Source organism: Bactrocera tryoni, chromosome 4 (assembly GCF_016617805.1).
Source record: "Bactrocera tryoni isolate S06 chromosome 4, CSIRO_BtryS06_freeze2, whole genome shotgun sequence".
Lineage (NCBI taxonomy): Eukaryota > Metazoa > Arthropoda > Insecta > Diptera > Tephritidae > Bactrocera > Bactrocera tryoni.
This window is the reverse complement of record NC_052502.1, coordinates 17,097,711-17,124,785: the sequence shown is the minus strand read 5'-3', so window position 1 is coordinate 17,124,785 and position 27,075 is coordinate 17,097,711. Positions and strand designations below refer to the sequence as shown.

The 27,075-nt window shown below is 26.9% G+C and overlaps 1 protein-coding gene across 4 annotated transcripts in view; it reads right to left on the bottom strand.

Annotated features, from left to right (window-relative positions):
• LOC120776185 (protein kinase 4-like) overlaps nucleotides 1-27,075 on the bottom strand; it is a 133,004-nt gene that overhangs the window by 12,122 nt on the left and 93,807 nt on the right. For all 4 annotated transcript variants that reach the window (XM_040106805.1, XM_040106806.1, XM_040106807.1 and 1 more), the window contains one exon: nucleotides 25,165-25,533. In XM_040106805.1, the coding sequence (XP_039962739.1) occupies nucleotides 25,165-25,533 (369 nt within the window). The remainder of the gene's footprint in view (nucleotides 1-25,164; nucleotides 25,534-27,075) is intronic.

Below are 27,075 nucleotides of genomic sequence, written 5' to 3'. Positions count from 1 at the left end.
TGTATATTGTTTTTAATGTACCAAAATTTATATTAAACAAATTTATAAAAACTTATTTTGAACGATTTTTCTGTAGTTTGTGCTCAGAATGCAACATCAGTGCTAAAAATTATTACAATTTTCATTTTTATTTACACATTTTTTATTAAATAAGTTTTGAAAAAACTATCTTTTTTATTCAGCATACACCAACAGTGTTAAAAATTGCCACAAATTTTAAATTTTATTTTTAATTTTTTTTATTAAAAAAGTTTTGAAAAACTATTTTCGAATTTTTAATTTTTTTTTTATTTTGAATGCAGCAAACGTATTAAAAATTATTAGTAATTTGAAATTTTAATAAAAAAATTTTGAAAATTTATTGTTTTATTCAGCATACACCAATAGTGTTAAAAATTGCCACAAATTTGAAATTTTATTTTTAATTTTTTTTATTCAAAAAGTTTTGAAAAACTATTTTCGATTTTTTAATTTTTTTTTATTTTGAATGCAGCAAATTAGTTAAAAAATAGTATAATAATTCTTGAAGCAAATTTTAATAACATAACAGAGTTATTTTACTTGTTACTTTTTATTAAAAAAGTTTTTTAAAATTATTTTCAAATTATTTTTTGTGATTTTTTTTTCAGTATGCACCAACAGTGTTAAAAATTATCACAATTTTGAAATTTTATTTATAAATTTTGCGTTAAAAAATTTTGTAAACTTATGTTCGAATTTTTTTTTTTTTAAGATTTTTTATTCAGAATACACCAACAGCGTTAGAAATTGTAAAAAATGTGAAATTTTGTTTTTGAATTTTACATTAAAAATTTTTCAAAACTTATTTTCGAATCATTTTTCATGATTTTTTATTCAGCATACATCAAGTGTGGAAAATTATTACAAATTTAAAATTTTGTTTATAAATTTTTTAACCAAAAATTTTTGGCAAAACAATTTCGAAAACTTATTTTTGAATCAATTTTTTGCAATTTTTGATTTTGCTGCATGCAATGCATGTGTTAAAAATTATTATAATAATTCTTGAAGCAAATTTAATAACATAACAGAGTTATGTTAACGCATTCCAGCCTGTGTTAGAAACAAAACTTTACTGTTTTTTTTTATCAATTCCACAATATTTATGACACATTTCGCTTCGACCTCTCCTTAGAAACCGAGTAGCAGTCTAGCCTTTTTAATAACATAGTAACAGTTGTTTACAGTTGATGTTATCAGCAGACATATGTATGTACATACATACGTATGTACATACATATGCATTTGTTTGTCAAAATTTGATTTTAGCAAAATTTTGTAAACTTCTAGCGGCAAAAATTTCCACCTCAAAGCTAATCAAAACTTTACAATCGTTTAATTATAGGAAAATTATGAAATGAAATCAAAATAAAAGAAACGTGTGTAGTCTATCAGCTGTCAATCAGGCAAACAAACTGCTATCTCTTACAAAAAAGCGCTTTCGCACGTTCACAGCCTGCCTCAATATTCGCGCACACACACAACACACACATACATATTTATGGTACATAAAGGGAGTGTTGTGCTAGAACACATGTTTTGCGCTGTTTACTTAAACTTACAGTGGGTTGGTGGTGATTATATGCACACCTCTTCTATATTATATATACATATACTTATGTATATACATACACTTAGCATATATATAATTTCATACCTGTTCACTACTTCGCTTGCAAAGAACACATCGAAAAATGCATGTGTGCAACGCGCCAATTTCAACATAAAAACATGCAAAACAGCAGCAACAAAGTTAATATACATATCACGAGCAGCAGCAGCAGCAGCAGCAGCAGTACGCGACGAAATTGCTTGAGCTGTCAAGTTGTCTTGTGTGTAAAATGATTTTGACATTTTGTCATTTTGTGTTGACATACTCAAGTGTTGTTGTTGTTGCTGCTGTTATAAGGAAGCTTGTGTGCGCGTAGGCCACATGCTGCTCCTCAAATGGTTAGTGAGGAATTTTAAAATTTGCCAACCAACAAATTGCGCCGACAATTTATAAAATTCATATTATTTATTAAATTGTTCTCTTGCTTAGAAATATTTTTTTTTTTATATTTTATTAAAAATAAAAAAAATTATTTTTAAAAATTTTAATTGAGTAGAAATAATCCCATAAGAGACTTTAGAATTTTCAAATAAATGTTTTTTAGTGCAAATTTCGATGCTACTCATCATTTTATCATGTTTTATATAAGTATAAAACTTTTATTAAAATTAAAAATTTTAATTAAATAATATAAATTGAAATTTATTAAATTTTCAATAATTTTATTTATATTTTTTTGGCCCAATTCTGCCCACTGGTATGATAACCATCACATTGGCTATTCAGCACGTGGTGGCGCTAACAAAAACAATAGTACGAACTTTAGCGATATGCTAATAGTTTATTTTTCGACGCAAAAATGTTGCTGATAAGCTGTGCGTCATTTGTCAAGTACAAATGGTGTTTTTTGGTTTTTTTATCAATTATATTGATTATAGTATATTGTGTAAGAGCAGCAAAACTTATTTAGAAATTTTTTGGTACAAAATATTTTGGAAGTTTAAGTTTAAAAAAATAATTTACTTAATCTACAAAATATTGCTAAATAAATTTATATTCTACTCGATTTTTTTTAAACAAATTATAATACAATCCACAAAATTTTTTTTTTATAAAAAAATAATAAAAAAAATATATAAAATGCTACTTAATTGCCTATTGTTGAAGGTGAATATTTGAATTAGAGTAATTTTATTCTATATATGGAAAAATATTCAAAGCAAATATCAAGTAAATACTAGAATAAAAAACATTTTATTATAAAAAATGTATTTATTTTTTGTATATTAAAAATTATTCGTTATTTTTTTTCTATTATTTAAAAATATTTATTTTTAAAATATAATATCTTGGTTCGATTTTTTTCACACAAATTATAGTAAAATATACAAAAATTAAAAAGTATGTTTAAAAAAAAAAATTATAAAATGTTAAATCAAGCTTAATGAATTTACCTAAATTGACTATTCTTGATTTCACCTTCAAAACTCATATTTTCATATTAAAATAAAAAGGACCAAAAAATGATTTTTGATTTGAAAAGATATTTGTTTTAAATATGAAGTATTAAAAACAAAAAAAATTATTATTTATCGTGCAGTCGAAAAAGTTTTTTCGTATTTTGTCAATAGATGTCTATGCAGTCATATACATATCTCCAGTTCTACCTATAAAATTGTGTCATACCATATACATATGTACTTATAGTGTTGAAAAAGTGAGATTAAGTTAAATTAATTAAAAGCTGTTCAGAGTGAAAATGTCGGAGAAATTCGCTATATTTTGAAATTTTTTTATAACAAATGGAAGAATACGACGCAAGCCACCAATGAAATGTGTGAAGTTTACGGAAACGATGCTGTATCAGTTCGGGTAGCACAATATATGGTTAAATTTCGAAATTTCGATTTAGACTGATGAAAGTTTTACACTGATGGATGGAAGAATGCGGAAAAATGGCAAAAGTGATCGACCAAAATGGTACATATTTGTTTATTTATTTTTTATAATAAACATAAAAAAAATAAATTGAAGTTTGATTAGAAATACGAAAAGACCTTTCCATTACCGAATATTTGAAATTATAAAAATAATTTTTCTTGTATTATATAAGTCAAAATTTTTTTTGTTATAGAAACAAAACATTATCGAATAAAAAAATAAAAAAAAAACATTAAAATAACATTGTTTATTTTTGAAGTTTTCAAATTATTTTTTTTAAGTAATTTAAGAAATTTGTATTAATTTTTGATCAAAACCAAAACACTTGCTGTTGAGAAAAAATTAAAATTTTTATATATACTCTGATATAACATTTTTTTAATATTTTTTATAATTTTTTTTCAAAGAAATATCAAACAAAATACAATAAAAAAATTGAATTTTTACTGTAATATTTCACTAAAATTTTATTAAAATATTGAAAATTTCATTAAAATTGTTTTCCAATAATAAAAGTTGCTCTACTGCAATAGCTCATTAAAATATGTACGTTTCCATGCTGAGTTACATATATTCTTAAAATTGTAATGACCATAGCTAACTACGATACCCTCAAAGGGCATATATGTACGTATGTAAACCATAAATGAAATCAGCACGTTGCGGCAGTTAGAAAAGCGTGTAGACTGATTCATGAATATACATAAATATATACATATATACTATATATCACCGGCTGAAAAGGTACCTGTTCACTTACAAGTGTGTTTTCTTGCTCATTTATTGTTGCTTTTGTTCCTGTTCTAATATATATACGCATGATCTCTATTAACACTGGTGATCACCTATTTCACAGAGTAGTAGCAGCCATATGCTTGGCGGGTAAGTCGGTGATCGCGTTCAAGGCAATGCGTAAATACGCTAACTACATATATAAATACATAAATATGTTTATGGAGTATATATGTATGTATTTATATTTATATATACTAGTATGTATATTTATAGCTGCGTGTTGTGCAAGATTTCGCAAGCCAAACACGCGCTTCTTTATCTCTCTATCTATTCATTTATTTACTAATGTATTTATATTTGTTTTCACGAAATAAATTAATAAATTATTTAATAAAATACGTATTAATTTCACGCGCTCGCTTATCTGCTTAGCAATGTTAGAGTTTATGAAATATAAAACATGTGTTCTACTTAATATTTGTGAGCATAAAATGAGCGTCAGTGCGTATGAGTAACTTACATGTATGAGTATATATATAAATACATATATGTATGAATTTATCGATGTAGATGTGTGATTATACCCTGAATAGTGTATATTAAGTTTGTAACACTACGAAGAAAATATCGGAGATACTATAAAGCATATAATCAGCATGAAGCGCTGAGTCGATTTACCTAAAATCGACCATCTACCGGTATATACGCCAACTAGTCTTTTAGTTTTTGAGATATCAATCTGAAATTTTGCATACATTATTTTCTCCCCAAGAAGCTGCTTATTTGTCGGATTCACCAATATCGGTTGACTACAACACATAGCTGCCATACAAACTATACTATCAAAATGGCGTACATGTATGGAAAACTTTTTTATTTAATAAAATATCTTCACGAGATTTCCCGTGGATTACTACCTAAGCTAATGGTACAATCACTGAAGAAATTGCTCAGATCGAACCACTATAAAATAAAGCTGTCATACAAACTCACCTATCAAAATTAAATGCTTGTGTGGAAAACTTGTTTATTTAGCAAGATATCTTGACAAAATTTGGCACGGAATATTATTTAAAGCTGCGCTGTAATCTCTGCATGTATTGTGCAGATCGGTCCATTATAGCATATAGCTGCCATACAAACTGATTGGCAAAAATCAAAATAAAGTTATTTTTATAACATTTTACGCTATAAGCAATACACCTGTGAGGGGTATTATTCATTGCTTTTGTACTATTGTATTTAGTTATGTGTGTATTGTTACTGCTTGTAGCACAAAAAGTCGCACAAATATTCATAAACAAATAGTGACACAGAAACACAGTTTCCAAAAACTCAAACCAATATAACAATATGTATATATCTTAAATTATATATATTTTTATGAATGCGTTTGTGTTTATTTATTGCATCGCCAAAGCATGAAAATCAAATCAACTATGCTGCTGCTGTTCAATAAATTAGCACAGCACAGCAAAAATGAGACCAAATAAAGCATTGTCACAATTGAGCTGCAAATGCACGACATATTGACATAAATATGTACACAGCGAAACATATATGTATGTATATGCATGTGAGAATGGGCGCATAAATGCTGTTAGCTTCTTTGTTTGCATCCGCCAGACATGCAAAATCAATTGTAACTAGTTCAAAAGTATATTTCACTCCACTTAATAGCCGTTTAACAGGCACATGGAAATTAAAGTAAAACAAAAGCAAAGCATACAAGCATGCGCGGCGCACATACGGCAGCTACTTGTTTGACGACCTGCTTATTCATGCCTAGAAATACACGCTTACTGAAGTGCAGATATCACACACATCAAGCAGAAGCAGGTAGTTGCGGGCAGCACGCGAAACATAACGCGGCCACTAACTTGTAAAGTGCTCGAAACACACTTATAACTAGATCTAACATACACACAATTGTACTTTTTCAACTCTGCATGTGTGTGTGTGTGTTCGTGTCTGCTCGTGAGCCGCATAAGTTTGCCAATAATACGTATAAAAAAGTGCCGGCATTTTCAAGGTTCAATTTTTTCCTACTTCAATTGCCACTAACACGAGTTACTTGTTGTTCTTGATTTTTTCTCGCGTTTTTCTTAATTTTATACTTGTTTTTTTTTGCGTTTGAAGTGAACACGTTTCTGTTTGAGCGCATTTTGTTAGCGTTTTTATTGTGATTTTTTATTGTTGCCAGTTACTAAGTTTGTCGTTTTTGATGTCGGCATAAAGTGTGAATGATTGATTTGAATGAAGCCGGTTTCTATACAATAGTTGAGGAGCATAAGAACAAGTCGTAATGGTGTTTTATGCCCAAGTAACAATAAACCTAAAATTCGCACACATTGCCGATGACAAGTGGTGCACTTGTTGCCGGTTAAATGTGCCTGACTTAGTGATAAACTAGTTGCGGCGACCGGCATTTACACGCTACGTTAATTAAGCGGTCAGTCACAGGGGCAGTGAGTGACTGTTACAGTCGATTAGTTAAGGAGTCACTCAATTTAGTTTCGAAGTCAAGCATTTTAGCTCAAAGTCAGTCTATTACTGTTTTTTGTTATTTCTCAAACATTTAGTCGATTAGTTAAGGAGTCAATTTAGTTTCGAGATTAAGCATTTTGGCTACAAAGTCTGTCTTTTATGTAATTTCTCAGCTATTTAGTCGGTTAATTTATTTCTGTGTAAAATTTATCCAAAGAAATCATTTCGTACATGTATATCTGCCTGACTAATTTGTAAAGCAGTCAGTTAATTTAGTTTCAAAGTCAAAATTTTATGGAAGTCACAAAATTTTTTAATCTATATAAGTCATTTTTCAATGTACTTTTTCCAGACTAATTAGTTATGAAGTCATTTCATAACGACTAATTTGTTAAGTCAAATAATTTAGTTTAAAAATCAAAATTTTAGCAAAGTAAAAAGATTTTTTATTCACAATAAATCATTTTTCATTGTACCTGTTCGCGACTAATTAGTTATGAAGTCATTTTATCGCTTAGATGAATAATTTAATCTTTTAATTAGATATGGTAGTTAGTTATAAAGCCATTTTGTAAATTACTACTAAATCATTGAATTTGAATTCGCGCAAGCTATTGATTTCTTGAGTATACATACGCCCTTGAAAAGCACCGAGATTTAGTGCCTACAAAGTCAATATAATTCATAAATTCACTTAGTCCATTGACTACTGAATAAATTATTTTCTTCATTTGTTTCATTCGTCATTAAATGCTTCAACAATTACAGACAAGTCTCTCAGCAAGTAAATGTGATAAAAATTAAGTTATTAAAAATCATCTGTAGTCAATTATTTAATAAGTTTTTAGTCCAACTAGTCTGTTGATGACATTTTCAAAGTTTTGTCATCAGTATTTAATTTGAAAAAAATTGTCCAGGTAGTTAGTCTGGGTTTTTAAATTGATTAATCAATGTGTGGTTTCTATGAGTAAATCAATTAATTTGCAGATTTTCTGAATGATGAATTTCCAGTCATTTAGCAAATGTAATTTCTGATTTAATTGGATATTTTAATAATAGAGCATTGAAATTATTTATATAATCATTTCCAAGTTCTATAATTCACAAGTAAGTCAATCTGTCAGTCAGTTAATCTCTAAGTCACTTGGCAACTATGATTTTCTAAATATTTTGGCAAGCAATTGAGTTGCATGTAAGTCATCATTCTACACTCAAATAAATCAGTTAGTACTAAAATCTCTTGTGACAGCACTTCGCCTTTAGAGTTGTGCGTGGAATTGTTTTGCAATCAAAAAAGTCGATTCACGTTCTATCTTAAGTTCTTTTTTCCTCAATTTCGGTTGTCAAGCTGAATTTTTGGCAATTTAGCTATTAACAAAAATGATAACTTATTTTGAATTGAACCAGAAATATTAAAAAAATTCCATTAAATTGTTTTTACAAAAGCTTTTAGCTTCACCAATGGTGCGTGGGTTGTTGGTGATTGTTTGTAGTTGTTGAATGACACTTGCGAAATATCAATTATTCGCGTTGACTATAGATTTCATTATGTTTTGAAAGATAATGGCACTTAGCAAATATTTAATGAGTCTATTTGCAAAATTTATTATCGAAAGTAATAAATCAACTATTACCAAAAATACAAAGGAAAAATCAATGCTTTAATGACAGGCAACCGACAACTAGTTAAAAGGCTTGAAGAAATCTCTTAATATTTGGAGGAGTTTTTTTTTAAATTTGTTATAAAAAATATATATGTATGTCTTTAATTTTAAAAGAGAAAAATTGCTTTAATAAAAAAAATATTATAATAAGAAAAAAGTACTATACATTTTTTTTAAATATTTAATAAAAATTATTTTTTAATAAAAAAAATTATTGTATTTTTTAAAAAAAAATTTTAATAAAAAAATTGTAATAAAATAAATTTTGAAAAAACTGAATTTTTTTTATATAATTGTATTTAATAAATAAATATTTAAACCTTTAAAATTAAAAATTATGTATCTTTAATTAATTGTATTTAAATCATTAACAATTTTTGTTGAAGAAAATATTTTTTAATAACAAAATTGCAATAAAAAAATTTCTAGTATATTCTTAGAGATAAAAATTATTTAAAATAAAAAAACAAATACCTTAAAATTTAAAACTGTTTTTTTATTATTTTAAATTACTTGTTTAGAACGCTTCTTTAAAAAAAATTTTTCATAAAAAATTCTTCAAAAAATATATGAAAAAACAATAAATTTTGAATTATTATTTTAAATAAAAAAATATTTTAAAATTTAAAATTAGTAAAAAGTCACTTCGTTATTTTTTTTAAATTGTTTAATTGAACAAATACTGCTCCTAACTAAACTAAATAAAATCAAAAAGATAATTTTCTCAGGAAAATTTTCTAAAAAAAATATTTTAGTTCTTTTTCTTAAAAAAAAATGTATAGAATTAAACCAAAAAACCAATTTTCTAATGAAAATATTTATTTTCAATGACATTTCTTATTTTATTTTTTTACTATTGAAAATTAAAATAAAAAAAAAACAATTTCATATGAAAATATTTTTTTAATTCAAGAAATATTTTTAATTAAAAAAAAAAACATTTTGCTAATTATTTTTAATTAATTATTTTAACAATTTTTTTTTTTTTAATTTTATATAAAGTAGTTTGCTAAATATGCCTCATCTGCTGCATAACTGTGCTATAAACCCAAAAGAGCGCACAATAAAATGTGCAGCCGAAATAAAATTCATTACAAAAATCCAAAGTCATTCGTGTAAAGTGCAAAAGCGCGATGTCACAAGTCGCTCTTAAATAACTTTTATTGCACTTTACTAGCCAAGTAACTAACGGTTATTGCAATTAAATGCCGACTTAAGTGATTTGAAGAGTCAAAAGTTGCCTGCAATAATTGCCGCGTAACGGTAACCAGTTAATTGCGTTATAATTTATATAGACACACATACATACACATATTAATACATAAAAATCCATGTACTATATGTCTGTATGTCCACTTTGTAAACTTTAAGCTAACGTTATGTTTAAATGCATATGTGCAACATATGTAGAAACACACACACAAACGCACATACATATGTATATACTTAAGTGAAATTGCATGGCTGTGTTTGCAGCATATGCGCTTATTTATTTTTATTTTTTGTATTTTCTAAGCATTTTGAAAAGCCACACTAAACTTGCAAAACGGAAATTAATAGCAAACTGAATTACAAAGTGTTATTACACTCCGCTCTGCTGTTGGCTGCTGGCGTTTGGTTGAATGGCTTTTTACGCTTTAATGAGCGTGCTAATGGGTAATTGCAACGCCAGCGGGGCATAATAATATGTGTACGAATGGGTACAGAGTTGCATAGGCACAACATCGTGTACTACATACACATACTTATATATGTGCATACATACATTTTAGTACTGTATACACATAGATACATACTTATGTATGTACATGCCTAGCAGCTTAGTGTAAGTCATGCAATTATAACGGTTAACACAGCCGTTAAGCAAAGTTAGCGCAAATAAAATAAGAGCGCAAAAGTTTATAGTCAAACTGGAGTTAATTATACATTTTTTATTATTTTATAGAAAATTAAATAAAAAAAATATATATATATAAATAAATATAATATAATACTTTCGCATATAGAAATTATAGTCTAAAGCTACAAAAAAGTTCAATTGTTCAATTTTTGGTTGATGTTGTGCTATAAGCTAGTAAAGTTTGAGAAGTAGTTGTAATGAAATAAATTTACAACAACAAGTGTTGAGGCCTCAAGAAAATGTCTAGCTGTTATGTATAAAAATATAATATACATATAATTGAATATAAAAAAAAAACAAATTTAATAATTGTTATGTAACAAAACCTTTTAAAATATACTAATAATAGTTTTATAAAAATTTTAAATTTTTATACTTTTCATATTATTTATTTTTAAAGAAAAAAATAATTTTTATTTTATTTTAATTTGATAAAAAATATTTTTAAATTTTTTATGTTTTTCTTTTATCAAAAATTAGAAAAAAAATGTTTATTTTTTTTGTATTTCACTATTTTATTTTTAAAATTTTATATTTTATATCACATAATTTATATTATTTAATATTTTAGTTTTTTTTTTAATTTTTTTCTTACATTTAATTAGAGTTTTAGGTAAATAGTTAATTTAATAAATTTTCTAGGCGCCAAAATGTAGGCTATATATAGCCTATTTTATTTATTTTTTAATTCCTTTTTGTATTTGTTTTTTTTTTTTTTTAATTATCTTTTAGTTTTTCTTCTTTCCTTTAGTTGATGTTTAGGTTCCAATTATTAATATTTAATTGATTTCATTTTCCATACGCCGTAATGTAGGCGATATATGTTTTTATAAGTACTTTTTTCAATAATAATTTTTTAAAATTATTTTTTAGTTTTTTTTTTTATTTTTGTTTATGTCGATTGTTAGTAATACTTTTTTAACTCAGTTTTTGGTTTTTTTCTTTGATTTAAGATAATAATAATAATAAGGGCAAATTCAATTAATTTTATATTGAGTAAAGTTAAAAAGCGCCGAAATGTTGCCAATTCTTTATATTTTTTTTAATTTAATTTATTTTTACTTTTTCTTTTTCGATTTAGGCGGATAGCTATTTACTTTTATATTTTTTATAAGACTTTTATTTTTATTTAATAATTTTTTTAAATAAAATTTCCAAATATTTTTAGTGTTTTTTCTTCAATTTAGGTAGATTTCGAAGTTAAGTTATTCGTCTTTAATTGAATAAAATTTCTAGGTGTTGAATGCAGGCAATTTATCATTTTTTAAAGTATTTTTTAAATTAAATTTTATATATAGTATATGTATTTTATTTCATTTTTCATGCAATAATTTTTATTTTATATAATTTATTATTATTATTTTTTATTTTTTTATTTATTTATTTTTATTTTATTATTTTTCTTTCTTTGACATTTTTCGATATTTGCTTGCTATTTGTTTAATTTACAATCATTATTTTCCATCTAAAATATTACTGCAATTTACTCCTGTGTAAACTCTATTGAAATTCACTTTACTATGGCGTACGCGGCGTATGCGCAACATATTTGCCAACCATTAATTGGCGCTAAAGTGAGTACACATTTCAGTTGAAACGAGCTTTACGAAGTTTACATTTCATAAATGAAATAAGCTGACATTTGTGCATTTTGTTTGTTTTTTTCTTAAACTCATTATTAAAAAGTCAAAACAGCTGTTTTGACAGTCATGTGAGAAAGTGTAAAAAAATTTAAACAAAAATATTTAACAGTACTTAAAGTGACTTTAAATAGAAAAAAGTCCCGAAATCGACTAAAAGATGAGCCCCTTAATTCTTTTACTTCTTCTAACCACTTCAAACACTGTTGGGTATTACCCAAGTTATTGGTTCCCCAACTGGTCGTAGGGAATTCCCGCACTGGAAGAACTCATACAAATTTTGCCATATCATTAGCTATCCAAAATTAGCGCACGATTTATTATAAGCGTTCATCTCAACAGCTATCTCACAGTAAGTTGATTGAGCAGCGCTTGCGGTGAATTGATATACGAGCACTTACGCTAGGCATGTGAAGTTGACAAAACTCACCGAAACTTGCACACGCCGAATTGTATTTAGAAATAAATGCGCTCTATTACTCATTAGCAACTGAAAAGCGCGCAATAAACATTTATAATTACTAACATATACATATAATTGTACACATGTGTGATTGGGTGCTTGTAATTCGCGCACTAATTGCGCGCACTTGAGCAAGCGAGCGCTTGTGACATGCCTAAAGCGGCTTTGCGCCATAAAAGAGGATAAAAAAATTAAATCAGTAAAATATACAAAAAAAAAATATTAAAAACTATGCAAAAATAATAAAAAAAAATTGTAAAAATTAAAAAAAAAATTGTAAAAATAAACAAATTTGAAGCAACACCAACAAAGCACAAAACAAACCGCAAATGCTGTCAAGTGTCACCTTTTAATGGCGTGAATTTATAACTTTCAAGAATATGTGGAGGAAAAAGTTGTGTGCGAGCACAGAGTTAAGCTTGTACGACGTCTCCTTCACCCAAGCAGCTAATTTAAGTGATGAGCAATTATAAATTTCGCTCGAAGGCGCTGCTACTACGCATTTTAATTTATATGCTCTTGGAGGTTTTATGAGATTTTTGATTTAAATAAGCGGTTTTAAGTATTTAGTATGCAGTTTTATATATGTTATGAGAGATTTATTGTGATTATATATCTATTCCTGGGTATCTGACTATATAATCTGCTGCTAATTACGCGTTACTGAAAGTTAATGAAAATTTGAGATAATCATATAGGTTTTTTTTGTTGCTTCTGTCTGCTTTCCTGTATTACTTGTCTTAATTATCTGATTAGCGCATCAGAATGCAAATTTGTCAACGTGAATTTTCGTTTTTTTTTCTCAAATTTTGCACATTAAAATGTGTTTGAAATAATGGCTTATCAAAAGTTCGTTGGATCTTAGTTCAAAATATGGCTTAAAATCAGTGAATTTTGTATTTCGAAACGTAATTTGTATTAGTTTTAGAGCATTTACTACATTACTAGTTAAAATTTGATTGCTGGTCATTAGATTCACATAGTATCGATTATTTGTGCTCCGAAATGTAGGCAACGTTTTTTTTGAATATCACTGTTTGTTACTAAACGATTTATTTTTGTTGAAAATGGCCAACTAATTAGCATACAATTTTTGTACAAAATCTTCATAAACATATTTTCATGAAAATAAATGTTTGAAATCGTAAAAAATCGTCTGGAATAAGATCCTTTAGCACAGTTTTAGGCGAAAAAATTAACAGAAAGATTTGTTAGCAGAAAGAGCATGAAAGGAATTATTAAATATATTTTTATTGAGTTTTAGCAAATGACGTTTGCTGTTTAAAAGATCCGGAAAAATAAAAAATATAAGATATATATATATTTTTATATATAGCACAGTTATTGGCGCAAAAATATTTTTTATTTGTTTTTGTTTATTTTTAATTCCTAAAATAAATAATTTGTTTATAAATTTATTATGATGACATTTATTCCTATTACTTTTTAACATTTCTCGAATTATATCAACATTATCCTAAATGTAGGCCACATTTTGTGATTTTCATTTCTCACTTATTTGCAGCATATATTATAAGCAATGCCTAAATTTGCTTAAATAATTGGTTATATAGCGAGAAACCTTTAATAAAATATTTGATGATGATGATGATGCATCATATAATTAACAAATATTATACAAAAAGTATTGCCTACAACAAGGCGCTTAACAAACTATTATTCTAAGCGCTGTTAAATATTTTCTTTTCAGCTTTTAGTCACCTTATTGTGTGTCCAAATATTTATATATTTGCGTTACAAACTGTTCACAGCTTTTGAATAAATTTAGAAAAATCTTCTCTAAAACAAAAACATTCAAATGCCTATTCTTATAAAATGACCGCTGATTCATTCGAAAATTCAAAGCAATACCATCGCAATTAACAAATGATGCGACTTTTGATACTTAAATTGCCACAATTTGTATGCGATTTCTACTGATTAATCACTATTGCCACTTCAAAGTAAGCATCAAAGCATATAAATGCCAGGCCTTGTGTATTTATGAGTCTAGCGGTTATGAGTCATAACAACAAAGGGCATTGATTTTCGATTTCATTTTCGATTTTATATTATTTTTGTGATTTTTATTTATTACCCGACTCGTATAAATATGAAATAATATTAAAAGCGAAAGCTTTGAAGTTAATTTAATTGATAATAAATAATAAAGTTCAATTGGTTAGTTGCAGTTATTAATTTGTTAATGGTACTGGAATAATTTCGAGCTACCTAAAGTGAAATGAGTAACAAAAAGGTGGAATTTATTGCATTGTGATTTTAATTTCCATTTGATATTTGAAATTCTTAATACTTTTGATATGCAATGTTTGGTTTCGAAACTTTTTTTAGAACTACTTCATTTTTAAGGTTATAAATGAGCGAAATTTTTCGAAAAATAAAATTCAAAAATACTTGATTATAAATTGACTCGAATTTTTGTGAAAAAGATAAAATATTTGGTTATAAGTTGTAGCTAATTTTTTCAGAAAAAAAGGAGAATTTATGATTATAAATTCTGATAAATTTTCTAAAACGAAATTGGAAAATATTTGGTTATAGATTGTAACGAAATTGTTCGAAGAAACTAACAAAATATTTGGTAAAAAATTTTAGCCAAATTCTTCAAGAAAAAGCAAAATATTTCAATATAAATGGAGATAAAACTTCCAAAACGAAAATGGAAAGTATTTGGTTAGAAATTGAGATAAATTTTGAAAGTTTTGAAAATAGAAAAAATTAAAGAAGTTTAGCCTTAATTTTTGTTTTGTTTGAAACAATTTGTCGAAATTTAGTGTCAAACAAATTTTGACTTTTGAAAAAGATTTTTAAACATAAAATTTTTGGATTTGAAAAAAATTTTTAAGTTTTAAATTTTTAGTTTTGAAAACAGTTTTTTTGTTATAGAATTTTTTCAATTATATTCACTGAAAATAAAAATTTGTGTATATATTTTTAATTCTAAAATTGCTAAAAAATATAAAAAAATAAAAAAAAAATTCAAATCATGCCAACTGTAAAAAACTGCGAATGAGCTACAAACAATATCTCGACAACCGCTTATAGGCCGCTGCTCGGCGTTCACCGTACGACCTCAGTGTCTACGATAAAGTTAAGCTGCTAACATCGTTTCTATGAGCCTACTAAATACCCAAATGGGGGTTAGGGCCCACGTGACCCCAATGATAATGCAGCAGCGGACGTCGAAGTAGTCGCCGTTAGAGTCAACTAAAGCGAATACGAAGTCAACGACTTGCACAATTACAGCAAAATTGTGTTAAAAATAGACAGAACTGCAAGCGAACAGGCAGACAGGCAGGCGGACAGACACAGACGAAGATAAAGTGCAATAATAGATGTGGAAAAAAGTAATGATTTACTTAGGTGCTTAGCTGCTTACAAGTATGTATGTGCAAGTGTGTTTATATGGATATATTGTACTGTATCTATGGTTGCTTTGTTGTTGTAGTTTTTATTGCATGGTATATTTAGACTGCAAATATTGCAGCGACTGGCTGGCTGGTCTATAGAAATGAATGTGTGCATAACCATTGACAGCCGGCCGGCCGGCAAATGCTGCCGCTAACAAATTTGAGTGAGTGCGTGCCCTGTAGGACATCGAAGAGGTGTTTGAAGACAAAAATTTGAAATATAAAATTTGATAAAAAAAATTATTTATTATGCGGAAATTAAATGTTCAATAAAATTTGAGAAAAATTTCTTTATTTTTTTTTTTAATTTTAAATTGATAAAAAATGAAATATATATACTTTGTATAACCTCAATTATTTCAAAAAGCCTAAACATTTTCTATTTTCCTACTTTGTCTCTAAAAGCACATTTTAAGAGATTTACTGTTGAAATATTTGCAAGACACATACGCACATGCACACATACTTGCGGATGAACGCATCTCCATTGCTTGTGTTTTTTACTGCTTGAAAGCTATTTGCATGGGCGGTCGTGTGCGGCAATAAATGGGAAAATTGCAGGAAATCTCTGTTTAAAAAACAACACAAGCAACAACACAAACAAACAGACAGCTTAGGGCAAGAAAAAACGCCAAGTAGAATGAAGTCAAAGCAAATTGCACTCACTGCCTGAATGCGTGCGTACCAATAGCCACCGGATGAGCAGATTTTCTGTTAACATAGATACGTAGAAAGACACATATATGGATATATACATTGTTTTGTATTGTACATGAGCATATATGTAAATATTTGAGGGTGGCTGAAGCAAATACAGAACGCTTGAAGGTGAATTTTGCGGGGTTTATTTGGAAAAAATGATGCCACTTATATTATCTATATTTATTTAGTTTTATAAAAAAAATATTTAAATGGAAATATATATTTATAAAAAAAATTAAAAATTAAAGACAAATTAATATAACGTTATTCGACCTTAAAATGCATTACTGTAATTAGTTGAGTTATTTTTTAATACTTTTGGGAGTTTTTTGGTATTTAAGGTTTATTCATAGAAAAAATTATTTTTTTTTAATTTAAAAACAAATATAAAAAAATAAAAAATATGTATGTATGTATGAAGAAATTGTTATTAATAATTATAATGTATAAAAATTCTAATTTTAAAATTACATAAATTTTATAAAAAATTTATTTTATGTTTGAAATATTTTTTAGTTAAAACAATTTTTTTTATTTCACTTTCTGTTTTATTATTTTATTTTATTTTTTAACCAGTTACGAAAAAGGGCAAAAAAATATTTTTTTTTTGATTTTGGGTAATTTAAATTTTAATTTAACTGTATTATTTTCAATGAATGTTAATGCAAATAAAATTATATTTTTTTGATTATTTTTACATTTGTTTTTTTACAAAATTTTTTATATAAAAAATTTAATTTTTTTTGGTATCAAAAAATAGTATTTATTTTTTCGAATTACCAATTTTTTTTATTTTTGTGTGATTTAAATTTTAATTTAATTGTATTTTTTTCAATAATTGTTATTGCAAAGAAAATAAATTTTTCTTGATTAGTTTTAGATTTGTTTCTTTTCTAAAATTAATTGTCGTAAATATATAACTTTTTCTGGGAAAAAAATTAATTACCAATATTATTGTTGTTTTTGGTTATAAGTTGTTTTCTATTAACTTCTTTTAATATAATTGAATTATTTTTATTTATTATTTTTAGTTTATTTATACATGTGTGTGTTATACATATTTAATATTATTATATTTTTTCACTAAAACACAATTCTCTCTTAAAATGGCACATTTTTCGCAGTTTGACCTAGTTTTTCAGTTTTGTGCACCAAACACTTGGAAAAAGCTGACAACTAGTTACTAACTCCACATGACAACTAAGCAAACTAAGCCAAAAATCAATATTGACTTTCGTAATTCAAGTGTAAAGAAAGTGAAGTGTCTTAAATAATGCAAATAATTTAGTGTTATACTACGCTTATCGCCTTTTAAACAATTCACAGTTTTAAAAATACACACACACTCAATAACAAAGCAAACAGAACATAAAACTGTAAATTAGAGATGCCGTGTGATGCAATAAAATAGTCTAATTGCTTGATGCATTATGGAGTATTCAAAAAATTAATAATTAAGTAATCAAAATTTAGTTTAAAAATGTTTTAAAATTTTACTGAGACTTCAATGGAAAAAATTTAAAAAATCCAAAAAAAAAAAATAAATAATATAATTAACGCAAAAGTGTTTAATGTTACCTAATCCAAGCAGAGTGTGTGCAAAAATTTCGCAACAAATGTAAACAAATACATTCACGAACTTATAATTGCTAATCCCGCTAAAAATATTTTTCAAAAATCGATTTGTCCGCTACGACGAACGAAATTCTTATCACTCAAATTATTTCAAAACAAGCGAGTAAATACTAATTTTAAATTGCAACGCAAAATGACAACACAAAACAAATGCATACACAGCATATACATATATATACATACATACGTATGTTAGTTTATATGTAAGTTTGCATGTCATGGCTTTTTAGTAAACAAAATATTTAAAGTGGTCCGACGAATTCACGTAATTATTTACTCAAGTCTATAGTTATGGTATTTGCGTGCGAAAATAGAACAAATCAGAAAATATTGTGATAGGCAGCAGAAATGTATGTGGATTTTAAATATAAATACGCATTTCCGTATAAGTTTTTGATCTGCTGTAATCCATATACGTTAGCAGCAACAGTGCCTTTATATTCAGGATGTAAAGAACAGCGCTGTTATGAAGGCCTCGCTGTTATTTACGCCTATGTAAGTAATAGCAGTTGATTTTAATATCCTTTCTTTAATACTATAAAGTCATGGATTTTAAGAAAAGAGTTCGTGAGGAAAAATAGAGTTTCTCATAAAATGGGCGTGACACATATTTTTTCATTTATAGCCAGTATATTCATATTATACTGCTCTGTGCTGTAATCCATATTCGTTAGCAGCAACAGAATGTTCGCATTTATCATAAATATGTAAAATGAACAGCGCTGTTAGAGGGCGTCACTTTTATTTACGCCTATGTAAGCACTTCATTTTGATATACTTTCTAAAACCATAGCTTTTTACAGAAAAATTCGTGAGAAAAAATAGAGATTTTTGAAAAGGGCGTGGCAGTTCTTAGTACTTCTATAGAAACTAAATTAAATTAATTTTTTTTTATAAATATTCAAATTACGAAAAAAATTTATTTCTGACTTTCAAAAAATTTCTATAATATTAAAAAAGTATTAATATTCATAAGATAATATTATCTCTAGCTTTCAAAAACTTTCCATAATATTAGAAATTATAGTAATAATATTCCAAAATAAAACAAGACAAATTACAATTAATTTTTTTTAATATTCAAATTACTAAAAAATGTCTGCCTCATTCTACCCAAAAACTTTCCATAATATTTTCAAAAATACTGATAATTACTAGCACGCAAAGTATGCTTAAAAGAAAAGGTAGAAAAAAAAGGTTTGCCTTTATCAACTCATAAAGCAACCGGCTCTGGGAATCGCGTGAGTCAGCAAACGTAAATTACTTAATTTGGCTAAAAACAAAGGTGCTTACGAATTTCATATTTTTACAATTCTTCAGTACTATTTATACACCTTTTTGTTGTTTTTAAGTATTCATTATTTATTTACTTATTTTTTTTTTTGTTTTTTCCTTTGTGATTGTTTTTTCCTTTATGATTGTTTTTTCCTCTATGATTGGTTTTTTGCACAGGCAAGGAATGCTAAATATTAGTCATCGTAGAACAGCACGATAATATCTATATAAACAGTTTGTGCGAGCCACGATTTATATGGCCACTTGAAATTGAAACTGAAATATGCAAACAACAACAACATACAGGAAATCATGCCAAAGCTATCAACACACATTTGGCATATGACGAAGTCGGTGAATGTGACGGTGACAGCAGTGCGAGTAGTGATTCTTTCTCAAGAAATAAATCTTACTAATTGTAATTATTAATATCATTATTAGTTCATATTTATTTTAAAAATGCAAAGTGAAGCAGCTGAAAGTGATATGCACGAGTTTTTGGAAGATAAAAAGTTTCGCTGGAAATACAGTCGTGCGCTGACTTCGCTCTGAAGATGACCATAACTTTATTTATATGCCATTTCAAAGGCAATATCTAAGCAATTTATTGCATCTAAACAAATTATTTTATTGTATCCAAACAACTATTTCTTGATATTATTAAAATAAATAAAAGTGCGCAAGCGTAAGCTGAAGTTCCACGCCCTGTCTGCAGCTTACAGCGCCAAGCTAAGCGGAGTCAAATGTCAAAATATGCTGCTGACGCCGCAATTGGCTGCTAAATGATGCGCATAACCGGACCACCAACCCATTCCGGTTTCGCATGACTAGACGTGCATTTAACGCGCTTTGTGATTTTTGAAATGCAAAAATATTTTTCTGCTGTGGTTTTGCCGTTTGTGGTTTGTGGGCTTATGGTCTGTGACAAATTGTCAAAGCTCATAAGTTTTTTAGTGGTAGTGACGCGTATTGCTATTGAGGGTTCGAAGGTTTAAAAAAATGTACATTTGAATTTTTGAGAAAAAATACTTTTTTTTATAGCACTTGTATTTGTATGAAAAGTTATCTAGTATAAATTTTAGATTTTTTGAGAATTGAATGAGTTTTAATTTAAAAAAAATCCCAAAATGAGAACAAAATATATTAAATAAATATATTGGTATTATATTAAATTTACAAATTTGTAAAGAAAATCAACTATATTATTTTTTTTCTAATTTTTTTGTTAATTCATTTTATTATTACTTTTTATTTATTTTATTATAGACATTTTTGTTTTATTTGTCATCTATATTACTTTTCTGAAGCGTTAAAATGAGTTTTTAGCAAAACAAAAATAGTAAATTTAAAGAAATTAAGTTAAATTTATATCTAAATTGATTTGTATTTAATTAATTATTAAAAATTTATGATGAAAATTAAAAATAATGATAAAAATTATATTATTTTATACCACAATTTGCTAACTTTTTTTTATTGATTTTGCTATTTCATTTTATTTATTTTTCGAACTGATTATTAATTAATTTTTATATAATTTTTATAATCTTGGCCTGTAGTGTTGCATATTAGAAATAATTAATTTTTTTTCGTATTAATTTTTTTTATTTAATTTTGATGTGTTTTTAACTTTTTTTTATTTTTTCTAATTTTTTTTTTCTAATTTTTTTTTTTTAATTTTTTGATCGTGTTTAAGCACTCAACTATGATTTTTTTTATCTTTTTTAATCAATTTTGAAAGTTTTTCTCAATTTTGTGTTTTTAATTGTTTATTAAATTTTTTTGTTGTTGGACACATAGTTACTAAAAGAAATGCACCTGTGAAGGCATTATTAGCTTCGATGCAGCCGAAGTTAACGTTTTTTCTTGTTTTTTATTAAAATAATTTTATTTTATTTAAACATTCCACTAGTTTTTCTATCGTCAGCTGCGGATAAATATTTTTTATTACTTGGAATTTACTTAACATTTTTTACCAAACGTTTTTGTTGTTTTTGGGGCTTATAAGTATTTTTCTGATTTATTATCTGATTTTTGTTATTATTTGTTTTTTTTTGCTAATATAAAATAATACTTTTTTAATATTTCAAATTTACTTATGATTTTTTTTGGCAAAAATTCGGCTCGAAATTATTTTTCTTAAAGGAAAAATTTAAACTAAATAAAAAAAATTTAAAAAAAAATTAAAAAAAACAAGAAAAAAATAAAATTTGAATAATAATTTTTTTTGAGATAATTGAATAAAAATAAAATAAAATTAAATTAAAAAATTGTAATTTATTATGTAAAATTTTAATTTTTTGTGAAGTATCGGAAATTATTCATCTTATATTATGCAAAATTTATAAAATAATATTTTTGATGTTTCGTTTTGACAAAAAAATTAATTGATATTTTTTCTTTTTATATTAATTAAAAACTTGTTTAATTTTTTTTTGTTTTCTTCTTTAAATTAATTTAAAAAAATATTTTATTTTTAAAGTTATTTGCATTATATTTGAATATAAGCAATATGAAAAAATAAAAAATTAATTAAAAAAATTATATATTATTAATATTTAAAAATTATAATTTTTTTATCAAATGGTTTTGTTAAATATATGAGAAACCATTATTAACCATAAAATTATATAACATTTTTAAAAGTATTTTTTTATTATTTAAGTAATTTTTAGCTGTTTTGTAACCAAACGAAGTTTATACTTCATTCTTCAAACACACAGACTCGAAAAAACTGCTCCAACACAATATATTATTAACTCATCAGAAGACAAATAAAAATTATAATGTCAGCCTCACAAATACACAACTTTAAATAAATACAATTAAATTAATCACGTAAAACTTAAACCAAAAATTAACCAAAAAAAACTATAATGAGTTCCAGCTTCCTTATTAGCATTTTTATCATCTTTATGTTTGGCACGAATTTTGAATTAATTATAACTCAATTTGATATCAATTAAAGCCACTTCAAACTAGCTACTCGAGTTTGCTAACTGCTTCAACACATGCGTGTGAGCAGCCAAACGAGTTTCCCATGTGCACAAGTACGCTGAACTCATGGCTTATGCGCAGGCAATAAGTTTCAGTGAAGGAAAAAAGTTGAAATTGCCAGAGAAACTTTTGAAATTACTAAAAGAATTAACAAAAAAATTATAATGCCAAATAAATGGTGAAAGACTGCTGCCAGAAAGCCATGCTCCTCCCATAAAACTACATACTTGAAAATAAAAACTATAATTCAACTAAAATAAAATGAAAAGAGGAAAAAATAGCTGATGGGAGTGAAAACTGGCAGCCAGTTGTGAAGATGAAAAAACTGGAAACAAGCATTTGCACGAAAAATGAAGTGTGAAGCTAACACTTCCTTGTTTTGGCCATGGCTAGACGCATACGCGGCATTAACATAATTGAGCAATAAAATTATAGCTAATCTGGCGGGTTGTGTTGCGTGTTTAGGACATGTGCACCTAAAGGCTGGGCGGAGATGTGATTGTATGTAGATTTCTATCATACTTAAGTGTGAACACTCACAGGCCAAGCCTTTAAAGTCAATTAAAAAAATAATTGTATACTTATTGCAGACTGTTGCGACAACAATAGATAAAAAACAAGTGTTAGCCATTATTGAGTCAGTCAGTTTTCTTTTTTTTTATTTAAAACTATGAGTGCGTCTCGCCTTGGCGTGAGGCGAAGTGTGTGCCACTGCGTATGTGGAACATTTCGCTTTAATGTGTTTCAAAGAGTATGCAAATGCTTTTAACTGCCTATAAGCATTTTCCTTTCAACGTTTAATGTTTTTCGCACATTTTCGCTTATTTCTAATAATTTCATAAAATTTCGAAATTAAAAATATTTTGCTTTTATACAAATATGCGCACTTAATTGCCTGCCAGAGCGATTTTCAAATATTTGAGCAATATTTCACACTTATTTCCCGCAACGCTTTTGATCTGCAGATTCTTTTGAGTTTTGGAAAAAAAATCTTTCTTTGTACGCCCTTAATGGCACTGCCGTTGAAAGCTATACCATTTCGATTCCAGGCATGTTTTATTGCCTTGGCACGTCATAAACGAAATAAGCAAAGTACACAGATAAACATATCTATTTTACAACAGACTATAAGCTTTGTAAATAAGTAGTTTTGAAAGAAAATTCGGAGCAATAAAATGTTGTTGCTGTGTAAAACGACTGCAGCTGCAGCCAAATCTTGCCTTAGATGAAATTATAGCGGTAATTTTGTTGCTGTGGAATTTATTTGTTTACTCTTTTTACATTTTTATGTGAGTCATCATATCGATATTTAATGCTACATTAACAAAATCACTTTTCTCCACACACATGACGCTATGAGACGTTTTCTAAATATGAACTCACTGGAGTGCTGCTTTTCTCATCACACTTGATGTTTATTGCAACAAACAATTTACAGTTCAAAATTTCAAACGTTGAAACTTGAGTATGCATATTTTCATATGAATTTATTGACATATAGATATTATTAATTTTATTTTACGGAAAGAAGTTTAGAATAATTGTTTTTTGTGATATGAGAGATTTTATGAGATATATGAAAATACGGTACATTGTAGTTCTTTATGAATATTTTTTCTGGCTGAGCCGAAAAGTGGGTTAAAAACGCAAGTAAAAAAAATCGGGTAAAAATTTTGAGTGTAAAAAAATTTGAGTGAAAAACTCACTCAATAAATTTTTTTGTAACTGCATTTATATTTAAAAACAACTGCTCCTACGTGATTTGCTAGTAACTTTTGCTATAAATTTAGCATACATTCCCATCCCACGCAATCTCAGTCACAAAATTATTTTAAGTTATACTCAACTGCTGTATCAGTTGAAAGAACCATACTTTCTGTATTAATATTTATAATATTTAGTTTCTAACAATTGAAGAAACATGTGGAAATAACTTGAGCAAGAAAAAATTTAGTTAAAATATTTTGAGCAAAAAAATTTCGAGTGGAAAATTTGAGTGTTAAATTTTTTGTGCATGCTTTTTATAGCACATTTTAAAAATTACATAATTACTTCAGGGAAAAAAAGTTGAGTAAAAAATTTCGAGTGAAAATTTTCGAGTGAAAAAAATTTTTGGGCATGCTTTTTAACACATTTTTAAAATTACAAAATAACGTCAGTGAAAAAAAAAATTGAGTTAAAGCTTTTTAAGCAAAAAATTTTCGAGTGGAAAATTTGAGTGATAATTTTTTTGTGCATGCTTTTTAAGACATTTTGAAAATTACAAAATAACTTCACTGAAAAAAATTTAGTGAACATTTTTTGAGTAGAAAACTTTCGAGTGGAAAATTTGAGTGTTAAATTTTTTGTGTATGATTTTTTTAACACATTTTAAAAACTACAAAATAACTGCAGTGAAAAAAATTGAGGGAAAAGTTTTTCACCCAAAAATTTTCTAGTCGAAAATTTGAGTGTTAAATGTTTTGTGCATGCTTTCTAACAGATTTTGAAATTTGAGCAATTAATTTGTTTAAATACTAAATAAAGTTATTGTGGAGACGCAGCACCAAATAGCTTACACTAATTGCTATCAAACCCACTCATCTTACACATTAAAGAGTTCTCAAACTCTACGCTGTTGAAGCAACTGAGTTTACTTTAGTGCTATTCTTCATACGTCAGCACTATTCTAAATATAATAATATCCTCTATGAAAACTATTTTTAAGTTTATGGGACTCACCTTCGGCGCATGAAGATATATACCGATGACCGTAACAGTAAACCATTTCACGACCCAACCAATCATCAACCGTATATTCGGTTGTACGCTTCGGTGTTGTTGTCATTGTTGTTGTATTATTATCTTGTCGTTTACTGTTCAAACGCGTTTTACGCTGTTTCTGATTATGTTGCTGTGGCTGTTGCCGATGCGCATGATGATGATGATGTTGCTGATGACGTCCATTTGTAGAAATACCCGAATCGGATGAATCAGTTTTCGCATTTAATTGTGTATTGCTACTATTCTGTTGCTGTTGTTGTTGCTGATAATATCTAGGGTTACGTATTTGTTGACCAACTCTGCTACCATTACGTTGCACAGTGTCATCTGCAAAGAGCGAAGCCAAAGGAGAGAATTCCAATTAGCATTTTGTGGTAAATGAAACTATGAATAGCATTGTTCGCTAATTCTAACGGTGGTATTTAGAATAGCAAAATGCAAAGTAGCATAACAAATAAAGAAAAAATAAAAGGGGACCGGTACAAATGCAAAAATGGGCAAATAGAAAAAATATTTGAAATTCGAAATAATGAAAATTATTATTGTTGCTGACAAAGAATGCTAATGCTGCATAGCTAACGGTTAGCGCTAAGGTTTCTTATAGCCGGTAGCATAACAAGTTTGCTGCATTGTACTGAATCAAGTTTATAACGAGAAATTTTATGAGCGTTTTTTATGGGAAGGTATTTATTTATATATTTTTTTATTGAGGCATATATGCAATTTGTGTTATAAATAATTTTTTTTTAGGAAATTTGTTTACCTATAATTGTGTTGCTGCGCTTTTATTAATTTGAAATATTTTTATTATCCAAATGAGTGAGCATTTTTTCTCTCGTCTAGCCTAATTTAGCAAGTTTTATCGTTAATATTTTACCACTTCTATTGAAAGGCTTACAAATGCAATGGAATTACGTTCCGATAAAAATCATTTATTAGGCAATTAACGGAGTGCAATGACCTGCTGGTGCACCTTCTACCTTTTTTTGATTTATACTTCAACATTTTTAGGCTACAAAGATTATGTTGTTTGCGTTTTTGCAATATTTTATATCAATACTGCAGATTTTTCATTATTATATACTAAAAACTTCGAATCGAAAGTATTTGAAAAGAAACATACTCCTTTCGTTCACAAATATCACTCATCTGTAATTCTGCTCCTCTTTATAAACTATCATAATGACTTGATTTGTGTTCCACAAGTTCAAAGTCGAAAGTACACAGCAAATAATTAACAATATTAAAAAAATTATTATTATTATTAATTAAAATGAAATATTATTAATAAATATATAAAAAAATATTTGGAAAATGTTAATTAGCATATTTTCCGTCAATATATTTGACTCAGTTCAACCCAAATAATTTTATAACAAATTGAACTTGTAACACCTTCTCTATAATCTTTTAACACCTTCTCTAAAAAGCTACTTAAGCTTTATTGCTAATATTTATTATTTTATTACCCATTAATTTACAAAATGTGTTGACAATTATATATTATTTGTCTAGTCATAAGCGCCGGCGCTTTAAGTTTTTTCTCCTCGCCACATTGAAATTAGCGCAATATGTCTCAGTCATACACACTACAGCTAAATTAATTTATTTTTTTTATCTAGTTAAATTTGTGACGCTGCTGTATTGAAGCTCCTAATTTATTGCCTACTTAATATTAATTTATTCTGCATAATTTTTACTTCGATAAACAAGACTTCTTAACTTCTTTATATCTTCTAAGAAAAATGTTTCTGATAAAGATTCTAAGTATTTTGCATAAATTTGTTTGGCTACTTGTTACTTCTGTGTGTGTCTAAACTTCTGAGAAACTTGTGCTTTATTTGTTTATTTTACTTAAATGTGAGCATA